Raw genomic sequence first — 15,079 nt, 5'->3', positions numbered from 1 at the left:
CTGTGGTTCCACTAACATAAGCATTACTGAAAAACTTATTATAAACTGCACAGGAAAGAAAAGGGTTCACAAAAATGCCACCATAGTTTGATAAATATAAACAATTCGAAGTTGTGTCACTGAAAGAAACACAAAGTAAACCAAAATGAGAAGCTTAAACAGGTGCTGCTCAGAGCCAAACACCTGAGATTAGATATAAAAGCCTGAAACAGAGTCAGCGCGATGATTTCTTCCTCATCCTTAGCAGGGAGCCGCAGTGTTGAAAGAGTGTCAGAAGGGAAGGACCCTCCCCTCAACACATTACATCCCCATGATATCACACAGCAGCCAGGAAACCCAGATGGGGATCAGCCATGAGGGCAGCCGTCTCCTAACAAAACAGGGCCGACAGCAGGGTCACCAGGAGCCCTCGGCAGCACACAGACCTCCAGATGGTGGCAGAGGGACCAATCAGCTCCTGCCCAATAACCAAGAAAGTACCACGCCCCCGACAACAACCTCCTCCTCCAAACTCCGTCTCTCTTGTCCCACCTCCGTCCCTCCCTCCTCTCAGGAAAGAGGAAAGAAAACAGAAGGTTCTGGGACTGCATCATTGCCTCCATCACTGTGATAATTTACACATCTATCTTGTCATATTCTCTCCTTTTTGCTTTCTGTTGCAATCAATCTCCCCAGACCTGGTCTGTGCAGCTGAGACATGCAAAGCAGAGCAGGTAGCTATTTCAGAGATTCCCCCCAGCCCCCCTGTCCCCAAAAAAAAAAAAAAGAAACAGAGACAGAAATTCATATTTCACATGTGGAAAAGTCTACAGAAGTTCAGGCAAGAAGTAACCTTCTCCAAATTAGGTCATTTATTTGCCTCCTACAGCACCTTGAAAATTTTATTTTCCCCACATTTTGACATCTCACAACAATCCTCAATGTTCAATGTGTTTTTATGGAGTAGACAACGTACGTAGAACATATTTGTAAAGCGAGGTGAACTTATAAATAGTTGTACTTTTTTTGCAAGTTAAAATCTAAAATCTACAAAGTGTGATGTGCTTTTGTGTTTTTCAATGAAACACCTAAATTAACTCCAATGCAATCAAATGCAAGGAATAACCTCATCAATAAATATTCCACCGGCCAACGGGCGCACGTTCCAGCCCGCCTCTTTTGTTCCCAGCTTTGTTTTGCCAGTCTGTGCCACATGGGTTGATGCTACATCCTAACAGTCCTGCCTATGTTGTTCTCCCTGGTTTTCCTGAGTTTGCTGTGCGCAAAAGACGAACATAAACAAGCAGCATCTCCATTACACCAAACAGGTTGCTGTGGGAGGGAAACTGCTTTTACTCACTTTTTTATTTATATCCCGGTCATTAATTTCACTATATAATGCTTCTCGTAATATTATTGTACAGAAATAATTACTGTTATGCTGAAAATGACAGTAATTTTGAGCACTGTGTATGTATTTGCTGTTGAACTGTTGGCTTCATAAAGCCAATAGTTCTTATAAGAACTTATAAGAAGTTTTGGCTTATAAGACAAAGCCAAATAAAATCCTAATAAGAAGTAAAGAACTGGGCCAATACACCCTGAAGTTATGCTGTTCTTCTCATTCATGCAGAGAAAAGAGAACGTTAGCTGAGTCTCCGTTCTTCAACACTGCGCATCTCTAACAAAATGGGGCTAGGACACGAGCAGGACCTATTGTCCAAGAAGCTGCAATGAGGAGTTAATAGATTGATGAAGCTCTTAATGATTGATGTTGAGGAACTCTTCATAACTACATGGTGACCTGGTTGCAGACGGCATGAGGCCCTGGACTTCTGGGTTTTCAACCAGTCTATAATTTTATTTAAAATGCAAATTCATGAGTTTTTAAATACTTTTGTCAAACAGGAGTGAACAGAGCAAGGTGGTCGAGCAATATGGCTGCAGAGGAAGTATTCAGAAATCTTTCCTCTGCCCACTCAGCACAGTAGTGACCTGCTGTAAACACGGGGCTACAGAAATGTAGATTTCCTGCAATGCCCTCCCACCTCACTATTCTTGACTACATCTGTTTGATACACAAAACCTGCAGGAACAGGCTCCATTTGTCAAGCGCTGATTGTGGGCAGACAAACCGGCCTGTCTGCACTCAGATAGCGAGCCCCGCTGGTATTAATCACAATTACAGAGTGGGCCTCGCACATAGGAGCTGCATCAATATCCCCTCCTCTCCCCCTCTCGTCACCTCCCCCGTGCCGCTCGGGGGTGACGGGGCCACCGCTTGGAGGTCAGCGTAGAGCCGGCGATAACGGCGGCATCATTTACCCCGACTCACTGCCTCCTTTTTATTAGCAATCTTTTAATTTTGAACCCGTCCCCGCCTTCGGGAAAAATTGTGATTTAATATCGCAGCTGATTCACTGCATACTGTTTTGGACAGGTGTGATGAATAGCCTGAAGTGATGTATGAAAACAGCGAGGCGGATGGCAATATAGATAAGGCAGCCGATTCGGTTATCCCTGATGGGGCCCATGGAGTCGTTTCGCTGGCCTCCCGCGCTTACGCTTTGCTGAAGTGAACAAACGAGTCGCAGTCATTCATCTGAGCTGTAGGAGCAGATCTGGACATGCGAACGTCCGAATGCACATTTAGAGCACAGTCGGCTTCATGGCATGCAGCAGCCCGCATCGTTATCAGCGGATCCCAGATCAACATGTTTGTATATGACGGACAGATGAATAACCATTAGGAGGGTTTATGTAAGTATTATGTGTTGAGGGTGAAATTTTCAGCTTGTAGTACCTCCATGATGATGTGACAAGCTCCCTCCGTTGGCAAGGATTTCTTCTCTAGCTGCATGCTGAAAGACCAAAACAAGAGTGTTTGAGAAATTTTCTTGAAAAAAGAAAGAAAAAAAAAACATCAATGTTCTGAGGCAAACTGCGCTGAAGGTAAATCAGACCAATTACCAGTATAAAGATCTTAAAATTAACAGGTAGCCCTGTGGTTCCTACAATTCAGTTGTTTTGATAAGACACCAGAAAGTTTGCCAACATATCTGGTCTGGATTTTGATCCTTTTAATCCTGTGGCTGCATGCTGCCAGTCAGCTGGCTGAAGCTACTACAGCTTTCAATCTCTCTTGCAGCAGGTAGGACATATGGTACTATTTTTGGTACTATTCCTGAATTTAGCTGATGTTTACTCTTCATTATCATTAATTAATTAATTTATTTATTTTTAATAAAGATTAATATGTTCCCTTATTTTAGTATCAGTGTTTATACAGGACTGATTATTGTCTTACATCACCTAAATATAAACCTTCCGGTAACATGAAGCAAGTTAAAATACAACACATATCAAGGATTTAATCTGGAAAGGGTGACAAAGCCATCTCTAAGGTTTCTGGCGATCCACAGTGAGAGCCATTATCAACAGACTCCAAAATTACTGTAAGGCCTCATCATAACACTTCCAGGACGTTCAAAAAATCAAAGCCTGAAAAGAATATCTTCATAATCTCCAAAGGCTTTGGGAAAATAATCAGTGGATTGAGAAGACAAAATTTGAACTTTGTGATAAGTGTGTATTCTGTTACATTTGAATATGAAACAGTCAAAGCTGAACCCACCTCCACTTGTTCGTACACATGCACCGGATCACTGAGTCCTCTGTAGTTGAAGGCAAAGTAGAAGTAGACACAGGCGCCAGCGTCATACGTCTGAGTCACCCTGCACAAACAGGACAGGTTTAAACAAACCTCTCAGTGAGAAACTTAGCAGCTGGATTTTTTTTTATCTGTCTGCCATAGCAGGCATAACAGTGATAATGAGAAGGTGGGAGGTTTGACCTCAATTCCATTCATACGAGAAACCACAGACAATCTTAAAGCACTGCCATATTCAATAGGAGAAGTCAATTGTCAGAGATTCAACTGCATTGCATTTTAACAAAACAAACAGCTCCGGTGTTGTAACAAGTTCAACAGCCGTTGTGCTGCAACAAAACTCTCCAGTTTGTGTGTGGTTTTATTTTCTGGCTCTCCTCCCTGTGGAGGCGCAGGGTGCAGAGCCCTTGTTCATTTGACATGGCCCATCACCTGGCACGCTGACTGTTCTAGAGGTTAAATGGACAAATCAATCATGTGACAGACTGCAGCCGGGAAATGAATGGCTGCAGCATAATCAGGCCGAGGCTTAATCTGCACGCAATCTGCGAGCGGCAACCTGGTGCTCCTCAACCAACCAGCCAGCCGTCTGTCTGTCTGTCCCACTGTCCGTCTGGTCAAGGCAACTGGGATGGAAGGACAGACCAAACTATTTCCGGAGGAAAGAAATGAGCCTTCATAACGTAATATTTATTTTACAGAAGAGTAAAAAAAAACAACAACAACAAAAAAAAAGATTTTTAAAAGAAGGAAAAAAAAAAAGACAAGTGATGCTACTGCTGTATTGTGGATTTGCAAACATAATGACTATAAAACCCTAACAGAAGTACCATTTTATTTCTAATTGAAAAAGTGTTCAAACTTTTTGACAAGTGGGGCAAAATTCTCAATTGTAAAAACGTATTAAATTATGTTCTCAAAAATAAGTTAAATACTTATTTTAATAAAACACGTTAGGTGGATTTTTGAATGCAAAGGATCTATGAATCATTGTAAAAACAAAACACAAAAAGGGACCAGCAATGTCCAAATGTTTTGCATGAATTTTTTTGTATAGTCTTGGGCAAGAAATATCAACAGGTTATGGATCACTCTCTGCTGTATTTGCCATTATTAAAAGAATGAGTAAATCCAAATCTGCTTTTGAATAAAAGCTACAGGTTCGTTTGTGGTCCAGTTTAATATGAAATAATTAAATATACATAAAAGAGAAGTCCTGAATTCAGGCCAAATATTGCCAATTATACATAGATTTTTATACCTTTATTTTTTTTGAAAATGGGATCCATAAAATCTTTTTCAAGCGATGGACTAAGGCAAATTTGATCCATCCTGGACCTCGCTGGTTTAAGATTTTTTTTGTTTTTAAATGTACATACTATCCACCAGGTCATAGTTTGAGCAACATTCTTCATTGTGTAAGCTGTTACAGAGTGAAGAATTATCATAGGTGCTTTCAGTATTACTGATGTGATTAAAATGAAGTCAGAGGAAGAAAGAGCCTGAAGAAGCTATTTAAAAGAATGTCTAGTTTATTTAGGCTGCAAGAGAGTGAGCAAGAGCAAGACTGCTATTCCATACTGCAGCGAAACAGCTGAGGAAGGCCAGAAAATCTCTGGTTTCTAGGTTCATTTGGCAGTTTCACGTGATATATAAACATTACTTCTGTGCACCTTTATTTTTCACAGAAAGCTCTTTTTTGTTACCTGCAAGTTGATAAAGGTGGAAACTGAACTCCTTTGTCTTTACACTCTCGCACGATGCGTGCCTTCACATTCCGGCAAATGTCCAAAACCCTGAAAGAAAATTTACGTGAAAGACATAAAAATTCAATAGCTCTTTTCTCGTACTGCCAAATTTAAGACCTTTATGCTTGTAAGCAATATCCATATGAATACATTTATTAATGGCATAAAAAGGGTTAATTTTGTGACAAAAAAAAAGGCAGGGAGCCAGGAAGGAGGAGGACAACAGACTGACTGACATGACGACCACTGAGCGAGAGATTCCCACTGGTGTGGAAATGGCCGCCAGTCCTAAGCATGTGCAGCCGGGTGTGGATTGTGCAGGATGGGGAGGAGGGTGGTTAATGAGCCAGGCACATATGCTTGCCTCAGTGCCTGATCTCTTGGTCTCTCCCGTCAGGCATCTTACACAACAGGGAGCTGCACGTGCTCGTGTTTGTTGTGCGAGAAAGCAGGGTAATAAAACATGTTGGAACTGCAGATCTCACAACATGGAGCGATCTGAGGAAGATCAGCGGCTCATGGTATACACGTTTCACCGCCCCCACACAGCACATGTGGTGATAAACCCACGTCCTTTTATATACGTGTGTGTTTGCATGGGTGTGTGTGTGCCAGCAATGTTAAGAAGGGAAAAACAGCTTTTGATGCAGTTGTTTAAATGGTTAGAGAAAGCAGACATGAAGGTGAATGTCAGAGAGGTTGGGAATTTGAAAAGAAAAAGGGCCATCAAGAAAGCAGAGTGATCTTTCAGAAGGAGTAAAGAACAAAATGCATTAAAAATTAACAGAGGAAAGCCTGAAGCCCTTTTCAATGCACTTACCTGTCCCAAGGCACAGAGGTTTCAAAAGACTCCCCTATCACATAGTAGTCCATTCCTAAGTCCTGTATAGAATAGAGTATTAACATTAGGAGTCTGCAAAGTTAATGGATTCAGCATATTTATATGAACCTGACAGAAATCACTTTTTGGCCCTTTGGTCAGAAGAGTAATCCAGTAACTTCAGAAGAGTTTAACCCAGTCGAAATAATTTGTGGGATTTAGTACAAAATATAGCTTAAACATGTCTGAAGTTGTGTTTTCTATGTTAGAAAATAATAGTTTTCAGGAGTGGAACAACTTTTGGTCTCTGCCACACTTCCTCTAAAATACATGAAGTTTTTATAAAGTACACTTTACCTTTATAAGGGATCAAAATTAGTGTTATGTTTTAATTAATAATCAATTACTTTCTTTACTTTAACGGAAAACTATCTGGCCAGATCAGAGCAAGATTGAGCTTTTTTGGTGACACATCAAGTGGTTTTTGCCTGAAGCAAGGGACGAATATGTGAAAAAGCAACTCAGACACTTAAGTACGGCGGAGGACCTGAACATGTGGCAACTCAATTTTAATAAAAATCTGCCATTCAACAGAAAATAGCTCGTCAACGAATGCTTCAACATTATACTGATACAAAACATATATATAGCTCTTGCCCTGTGACCACCTCAGTCCCTAGACAAAAAAAATCTTGAGCTGGAAATGATTAATTTGATTTTTTTCCTCATTATCGGGGGTTTATGCTTGCTATGAACTGAAAGCAGAAAGATATTAATGCTTTTTACTTCAATAATCATAACATTTCATTTTTTTTGCGCTTCTGTAACAATAGATTCAAGTCTTTTTTTACACTTACCAGTAAGCAACTTTGCCCCCATTTGTATTTCCCTCCAAGACTGTCTCTTTAATAGAAGATAATCTTTTTAAAACAAACCTAAAGAAAACCTCAATGAATGGAAAAACTCAATCTCTAATGGAAACAATATCTGAAGCAAATGAAACTTTATTTGATGAAGCAAATGTCATCAAACACAGCTTGTTATTCGGCTTTACAGAAGTCCTGTAACTAGAATAATTGGAAGGCTACCAGGAATGAAGTGAAAAAAATTACAGCAAAAAAAAGTGATAGCACCAACTTTTAACCCCAAAGAAGTGAATGAATCAGTCAACAAACTAATGACTGAAACATAAGATGAAAAAATAAGATGAAGTGACAAAAAACTATAACGATGTAAAGCCCCTTATGCCCTCCTACAACATTTTTGAATTCATAAATACAAAAAACATTACTTATAATGAAACCACATCTATTAAGTTCCCCTTTTATCTCACATTTAAAATTCTAATTTAGATCCTTGGATAAAGCTGCCAGTTAGAAGCTTACTGAACCCATGCTCATCAGAACGGCCTCCATCAGGACTGACCTGCGTCAACTCTCTATTGTTATTGTGTCAGGAGCTACTGTGCCCTCTTTCCACAGCGTTAGACACACTGATAACTGTGACCGGATCTGATGGAGGACCTCCTGAGGTCATATTCTGCAGCCCATCATCTTCATTCTCTATCCTATCTGCTGTCAAATCTCAGCCTCCCTGCCCATCAGCTCAGACGGAGAAAAAGCCAGTGCAATGACCCACCCGGAGGTAAGCGATGACGAAGGTCAACATGTAGCCCCTCTGTCCATTGTCCTCTCCTGCTGCCAAGCCCCTAGAAAGACACAACATGGTTAATATTTAACTGCTCCTTTCTTTCAAGCTTTGTTGCTCACACTGCTGGCCCTCACAACAGCTGTCCTGGAGCTTGTCACTCCAACAATGTACAGATCAATGCTGCTGCGCTCCATGCATCGCCACAGGTCAGCCACACATCTATCACCGGCTGTGGGTAATCACATTTTCATTTACCATCCAAACTAATCAGGCCGAGCTCATTAGAAAATCACTATATTGATTCTTTTTTTTTACTCGTCTTCCTGTTTCCTTACACCAGAGGAAAGCATTCCTTACTGCCCTAACCCAAGTAATCCATCACTGACACTTGATCTGATGGGTGTTCACCATTTCTTTGAAATAATGCAATTATGGAGAGGATGCTACATGAGACTGATGCACCTCTTCTGCTTTAATAGCTTTCTATGATCCAAGGAAGCCTGGACATCTGAGCACAAGGCAACAGAGTAAAACTAGAAAGGAAGGATGTTAGGAATAAGCAGAAATCATTGACAGGTGAAGTATTACTTGAACACTACATAACCTACAGACTGGTTTTTGACAATCATAAGGTTGGTGGCTGGAATGTGTTAAACATTTAATGTACATGGTAAATATCAAATACATCACACTTATTTACAGTAAAAGCTGAATATTTATGCAAGCAATTTTTGGGCCATTTTACATCATCACTGTACTTTTTATTTTTTCAAATTTTGTGCAAAACGTTTATAGGGACAAGGAGGAGCCAACTGCTGAGTCAACTGTCTTCTTCTTTGTGGACTTTTTATACTTACTTTGACAACAAATGAATTAAAACAGATTTTTATAATGTGGTTATGTGACTAATGAAATACACCTTTCAGCAAGAGGCATGGTGTGGCAGGAATTTTACATTTTTGGCCAAACATCAATTAAAAGTTATTGTTAATATCTAATGTACCCAATTCTTGTCATAATATTCAATTCTCAACTGTATGTGAAAATTGTTGCATCAGTACATATTGCATTAATGTCTAGAACGCAGCATAATAAAAGTTGTCAAATCAGATGCAGATATTGTGATCACATAAACTGCTACATTTCTTCAAGATCAAAGCTGTGAGTCATTGTTCACTTTATAAAAAAAAAGAAATAAATAAATAGAAATCAGCTGCAAATTTCTGTTTCCATTGTGTCTCTTGTTTTGCCCCTAGGTAAAGAAACTAATTTTAAATAAATTTTGTTGAATCTTCAGAGATTCTTAGAAATTGCTGAAAACAAATGAAAGGTAACAGAAAATATTCCAAAAGAAACCTTAATAGAAATATATTTAAAAAAATTTTTAGACAAGCCTGTCTGCTTAAACTGCAATGTCTGCTATTATTTAAAAAATAAATAGGAAGTATTCCTTTTTAATTTCAACTTCAAACTCAGGTCTTGAACATAGGAAAGCAACTTTATGTTGAACTCGTTGAACAGGCCGGTGTTTTAAAAAAAGCAAGGCTGAGACAGTGGTTTCCTCTATAGTGGGAAGTCCCAGCTGTTCAGTAACATGATCAATCATATCAGCAGAGGACTACCAGGCTGTGTCATCTTCCTCTGTGCTGTCCTCAGGGGACTGCTGCTCTACTATCACTTCCCTCAGCAGACTCGCTTTAACATTACAGCTGTGCTGGAAAGAGGACGTCAAAAGGTGACTCAACAGTCCACACAGACACACACTGTATCTGTGACGCAGTAGGTTGCAACAGAGTTTTCTTTTAACCCAGGTCAGTGCTACTCCTTCTAGCCTGCAATGAGGGAGACTTAGCGCACTTACCTCCTCAAGTAAATACATGTAAAAGGACAAAATAGACCAAGTGTTCGCACCCAAATTTTGCTGCAATGTCATAAACTTGCTTCTCGTGCTGCAGCACCTTCTCACGGGCTCCTTCAAACAGCAGGGTGGCCACACACAAGCGGTTAGGGTCAAACCCTTTGAACTGAAAACAAAAGAAAGGAGAATGTGTTTTTTGTTTTTTACAGAAAACACCAGCTGCAGAGATATCCAAACAATATTATGGTGTGTCTTGTTTTTTTTTTTTTTTTACCTTGGTGATGTAAAACTTCTTTAGTCCGTCCAGAAATGATGTGAAAATTGAAGATACTTGTGGCTTCAGGGCATGACCTGTTAAAACAAAAAATAAAAATAAATAAAAATCAAATAAATGTTACTCAAGTGAATCTGACACTAAAAACAATCAGCTTTTCAGGAATTTTCAGGTTGATTGACCAAGACTGATGACAACTGCAAACTCAAAAACAAGCCCACAAATTCTGTTGGCAATGAGCATTTTTCTCCCTATACCATAAGTATTAAAGAGAAATTGTAATCCTCCAGAAAAAGCACCAGTGCTGTCACAGCTTGATAAAAAAAAAACAAACAAAACAAAAAAAAAAAAAAAAAAAAACAGAGATAACATATTTGACCTCAAAAATTAGACTGACCTTTGTCTACTTTTTAGACAAACTATTTCTGCTGCATCGTTTCCCATTCAGTGAGGCCGAAATGGTCTGATATATTTGGGCTTCAACCAAAAAAAAAAAAAAGGAAATATAAATAGTAACATTTGAATAACTTCATAACAGGCCCAATAGCTGCCAGCGACAGCAACTATAAATCAGGCAGTTTCCAAAGGGAAGTGGGGTTGACGCAGTGATATCAGTCTTCCTCACCCTCACTTTTTGATTTATTCCTGATTGGACGCACAAAAGCGCCTGTGGACAAGCGAAAATGAGGGGCTGGGGGCCGATGGGATGGTTATCAATCACAGCAGGGAAGTCATGGGTGATGTCGCAGAGACTTAACAGTTCATTTATTTCCCCCCATGCCGAAGTCTCTTCATCACTTAGTGTCCTAATTGTTTCCATTCCAAAATTTGATTGCGGGTCTTGGGGTCTCTCACAGCTATCAAAGTCGTTAATTAAATACTCAAAAATCCAGATACAAAATGATGCATGCATAAGCAAAAGCTTGCCTTTCTAGATTTTTTATTCCTTTCTTTCAATAGAATGTCTTAGTTAACATATAAATTAAATGATGTAGCATACAAAAATGTATAGGTGATGTCAATGGTCAGGTATTTGTAGCCAGCATTATTAAAAGTAGGGGGAAAACACTAAAACTATTGAATATAGAAGAGAGCCTTGTGTTTGATGTAGGGGTCAAAAATAATTATATAAAGACCAAAAATAAATAAATAAATAATAAAAAAAGAGGGTGAAAAAAACCCATTGGTCACCTCATCTTTCCAACTTAATGCTAAGAAGTGCCTACTCCATGAAAAGTGGAAATACAGGGGAGATAACGAGATCCCTGGGGACGGGGGAACTTTACAGAGATCTCCGGTAATGCCAGATGCATTCCACAGGACCTCAGGAAACAACATCATAAAACTTCAACAGAGCAACTACTTCATTCTGGCCCAGGTTATTTGTCATTATGCCTTCAGTCCTGGTCTCATTTTGTACACATGCTGCGGTTTTGCTGCAAATACAATAATCAGATTAACAATTTGGAGCTGTAGAAAGTGACATGAATGTTTGCAGCACTCATTTTTTGAAATATATATTTACATTAATTAAAAGTTTGAGAAAACTCAATTTAAAATACAGAATTTTGCAGCTTAAAAGCTAACATGTTCTTTGTGTAGAAATATCATAGGTAATATCAAGAATTACAAAGAAGTGGTAAAGAAATAAACCCTTAATCATAACTTCATCCTCCATACAAGCGATAACTCAACAGACTACACTCTGACCAAAGGGCACCAGATATGTTGGGTAGAAATACAAATAATGTCCACTTAAATTTACAGAGCTGGTTTTTGTGGTAATTCTGAGTAACTACTGAGGTATCAAATGTGGAGCAGCAGTTTTCTTAAAACTAGTTTAAAACAACAGAACAAACATGAGGGCCAAGCAAGCTGAGGATGACTAATGCACATGACTAATGGTTAATACAGAATGAATTCTTGGGGCAAAACTAAATGTATTACTATTTTTTGATCTGGAGACTGAATGGTGCATGATTTTTTTTTTCTTTTTACAAAAAGTAAATACTACTAACTTTTGTAAGTTAGTAGTACAGATTTTAACTGAGTAGGGATTTTTTAAAATTATTTTTATTAATTTTTTCTTAAAACCCTAATCAGCTAAAATGATTATTTTAGCCATGAAAGGTCAATTGTTCACAGAAGCAGAGGTTGCCTCAGACCATGAGAGAATAAGCAAAGGTGTAAAACAGGGTTTCACAATTTTAAAACAAAGATAACATTTTAAGCTGCTTTTAGCACCTTATACCACTACTATGAATAACACAGTCAGCATTACTAGTATAGTAACCTTCATCCAAAAGGTTTCTTTACCTTCACTAAGATTTTCCAAAAGGTGCCAACATTTCTAAATCCAACAAGCGCTGTTGCAAAGGATGTATTAAAGTGCAGATGGATAAAACAAAGACTTTTTTCAACTCAGCCTTCCTGTTATCTGTTAATGGTCTCTCCATAAGAACTATTAACATGACATCTTGAAACATTTTTTTTTAAAAAAAGCTTCCTTTCTATTTGCTTGATATGTCTTTGATGATTTTTAAAGCCTCCCACTTAACATAAGAGGTCACAAATCCTCTAATCTAATCAAGCATTTGGTTTCAAGTGTTGGATTGTCATACTCACAAGTAGTCAAAGTGATCAAATACAATATTTATGACATGAATAACAACATGCTTGAAAAATGAAAGATTACCAAGAATCAAACTAAACTTACCAAATTTGAACTGTTCATTATCCATGAGCCGTATAGATGCTGGAGCACACCTCTGGAAAGCAAAATAAAGCTTAAATACATAAACACCATTATGTAACAAAAAACAGTGTAGCTATTATTGCAGGTTGAAGGTTCAGATCAGGTTATCTTATTATAATGTAAGAAAACAAAGACATCACTAAACAAGTAAAACATTAAAAAGAACTGGTGACCAGACAGATGCATACAGGTCTGTAAAAAATAATATAAAGAAACGATGGCCTTCATACCTGTCTAGCCACCTCTCGAAGACAGGCAACACCCTGCTCAAAATTGGGGAACACCACAGAGCCATACTTCTGATACTCTGGCATGGGACGGATTTTAATTGTTACTTCAGTAACGACACCAAGGGTTCCTAGAAGAACATAAAACATATTTTGAACAGGATTTTTATTTTTGAACAACTTGATTCAGATCTGGGTCAAAAGTGTGCATTTCTGTTTCACTTTGTCCTTTATTAGCCATTTGTTTACAATCTTGCAAACATTTTTATTTTTTTTTTCTTCCTTCTCTACATCCGACGCTGTTTATTGTAAACATGCCTGTGCATGTGAGAACATTGGCTTGTTTATGGTTAAGCTACAGATGCTGCCTTCCTGGGACTAATGAAGTTTTTCTGTATCTGAATGCAATTTACACCAGCTGAGCCTTTTAAAGCAGAGTTTAAAAGTATTTTACAAGGCTCTCCGGTACATGTCCTCTGGGTCATTCGTATGTCTCACATTTCACGGTAGGTCTGGTGTTCTACCACACACAGGGGGAAAGCTAAGATTTATCTGCATGAGCGCAAGAGGAAATAAAGTGGGTCCCTATCAAGGGCAGTGGGGGGCCATCAACAGCAACATATTTACACGTAAAGCAGCCTCTGGCTGACGTTATGACCTTGGCAAAAGTCTTTTTCAAGTTCCTGATGGAAAAGACACAAAGCTCTCTTTTAAAACGTTAAGTCAATTCTCCATCATACAAGGATGATGGAAGTTTAAAGCAATTTAAGTGAGATGCCAGAATAAAGCCTTACTCCAACTGTATAGAGCATAGAGTTTTACAGTGTTGCCCCTTGCTCACCGGTTGGGCCAGTTTGTCAATAATCTAATTGAAAGAATATTGAGAAACCTTTCTCTTGGTTACAATAAAAACACCCAAACTAATTCACAAACTAAATATAATTTTAGAATCCAAGTCTAAGTTTTCCTTTATGAATATCAGACTGGCAAAAAAAATACATGTATCCAAAAAGCACTTTCACTAAGAGCATCTAAATGTAGCAGGTGTTTGCTCCACATGTTAGCACTATGTATCAAAATGACAAGCTTGTGATGTGGAGAGCATTAAAATAATTGTAATTATATGTTGGGTTATATTTGCAGCAATAGAAATGCCTGAGAATAGGGAACCTCATATTTGTCCATACAACACATAAACACACCGGATTCAGAGGATTAGGGATGGCTTCCATGGTGAAATAATCTCAGAGGTTTAAGCATTTCAGAATTTTATTACTTTTAAACATATATTCAGAAACCATGGTCAGAAAGTTCCTGCATATCAATTAGACTTGCAGAATATTTTTCATGTTCCCTCAGATAAAGTATCTTATAATAGCTTACAGAGTGACATAAAAAAATATCTACAGTTAACATTTATGGTAATAATGAATTAGAAACCAATTATTGAAATGTACACCATTTATTTTGGCCTTTTAAATCTTTAGACATAATTGTTCTGAGATTGATACATGTTAACAAGCAAGCCATCAAATACATCTGGAATTCTGTCAATCTGTTACTTTTTTGGTATTTTGTGTTATTTTGTTTGTTATCTATCCTTTTTTGACATAAATGTGGAAATGTATACATATCCCAAGGGGCTCGTAGCAAACGCTTATCGTTAAGTCCCTACTTTTCTCTGCTCTTCTATACTGGTTCACTCTGTAATAAATACAACACATTTATTTAGATGGATACGTTGATTTCCATATAACTACATTATATTACAGATAACTAGGCATTCTGGATCATATAGTGGCTTTTATGGCGCTTGTAAAGTGGATATATATGCCACACGCTGCTCTCTAGTGGCCCAGTGGAAAACATATGACTTCAATTGCTCCTCCTAGGCAGGAGGAGTGCCAGAGCATGGATTGGGATTTAGAGAAAGGAGGAAAGGAGGGAGGTGGGTAGGAGCTGTAGTGCACCAAAGTGAAGGAGGATGAGGGAGTGAGGATAAATAGGAGGTAGATGAGAGAGAATACCAAGAACCAATACTATGATGGAGCAACATTTTGTAAATAAAGTGTTACAAGATTTTCCATAACAATCACCT

The 15,079-nt window shown here is 38.4% G+C and overlaps 1 protein-coding gene across 1 annotated transcript in view; it reads right to left on the bottom strand.

Annotated features, from left to right (window-relative positions):
* agps (alkylglycerone phosphate synthase) overlaps nucleotides 1-15,079 on the bottom strand; it is a 34,487-nt gene that overhangs the window by 4,246 nt on the left and 15,162 nt on the right. Inside the window, exons 11-19 of the mRNA XM_055032084.1 lie at nucleotides 12,985-13,112; nucleotides 12,716-12,767; nucleotides 10,000-10,076; nucleotides 9,779-9,891; nucleotides 7,856-7,925; nucleotides 6,218-6,279; nucleotides 5,356-5,445; nucleotides 3,614-3,713; nucleotides 2,783-2,840 (exon numbers count right to left, since the gene is read on the bottom strand). Of these exons, the coding sequence (XP_054888059.1) occupies nucleotides 2,783-2,840; nucleotides 3,614-3,713; nucleotides 5,356-5,445; nucleotides 6,218-6,279; nucleotides 7,856-7,925; nucleotides 9,779-9,891; nucleotides 10,000-10,076; nucleotides 12,716-12,767; nucleotides 12,985-13,112 (750 nt within the window). The remainder of the gene's footprint in view (nucleotides 1-2,782; nucleotides 2,841-3,613; nucleotides 3,714-5,355; nucleotides 5,446-6,217; nucleotides 6,280-7,855; nucleotides 7,926-9,778; nucleotides 9,892-9,999; nucleotides 10,077-12,715; nucleotides 12,768-12,984; nucleotides 13,113-15,079) is intronic.

Source organism: Poeciliopsis prolifica, unplaced genomic scaffold (genome assembly GCF_027474105.1).
Source record: "Poeciliopsis prolifica strain line A6 unplaced genomic scaffold, Auburn_PproV2 SCAFFOLD007, whole genome shotgun sequence".
Classification (NCBI taxonomy): domain Eukaryota; kingdom Metazoa; phylum Chordata; class Actinopteri; order Cyprinodontiformes; family Poeciliidae; genus Poeciliopsis; species Poeciliopsis prolifica.
This window is presented reverse-complemented; position numbering and strand designations above follow the sequence as displayed.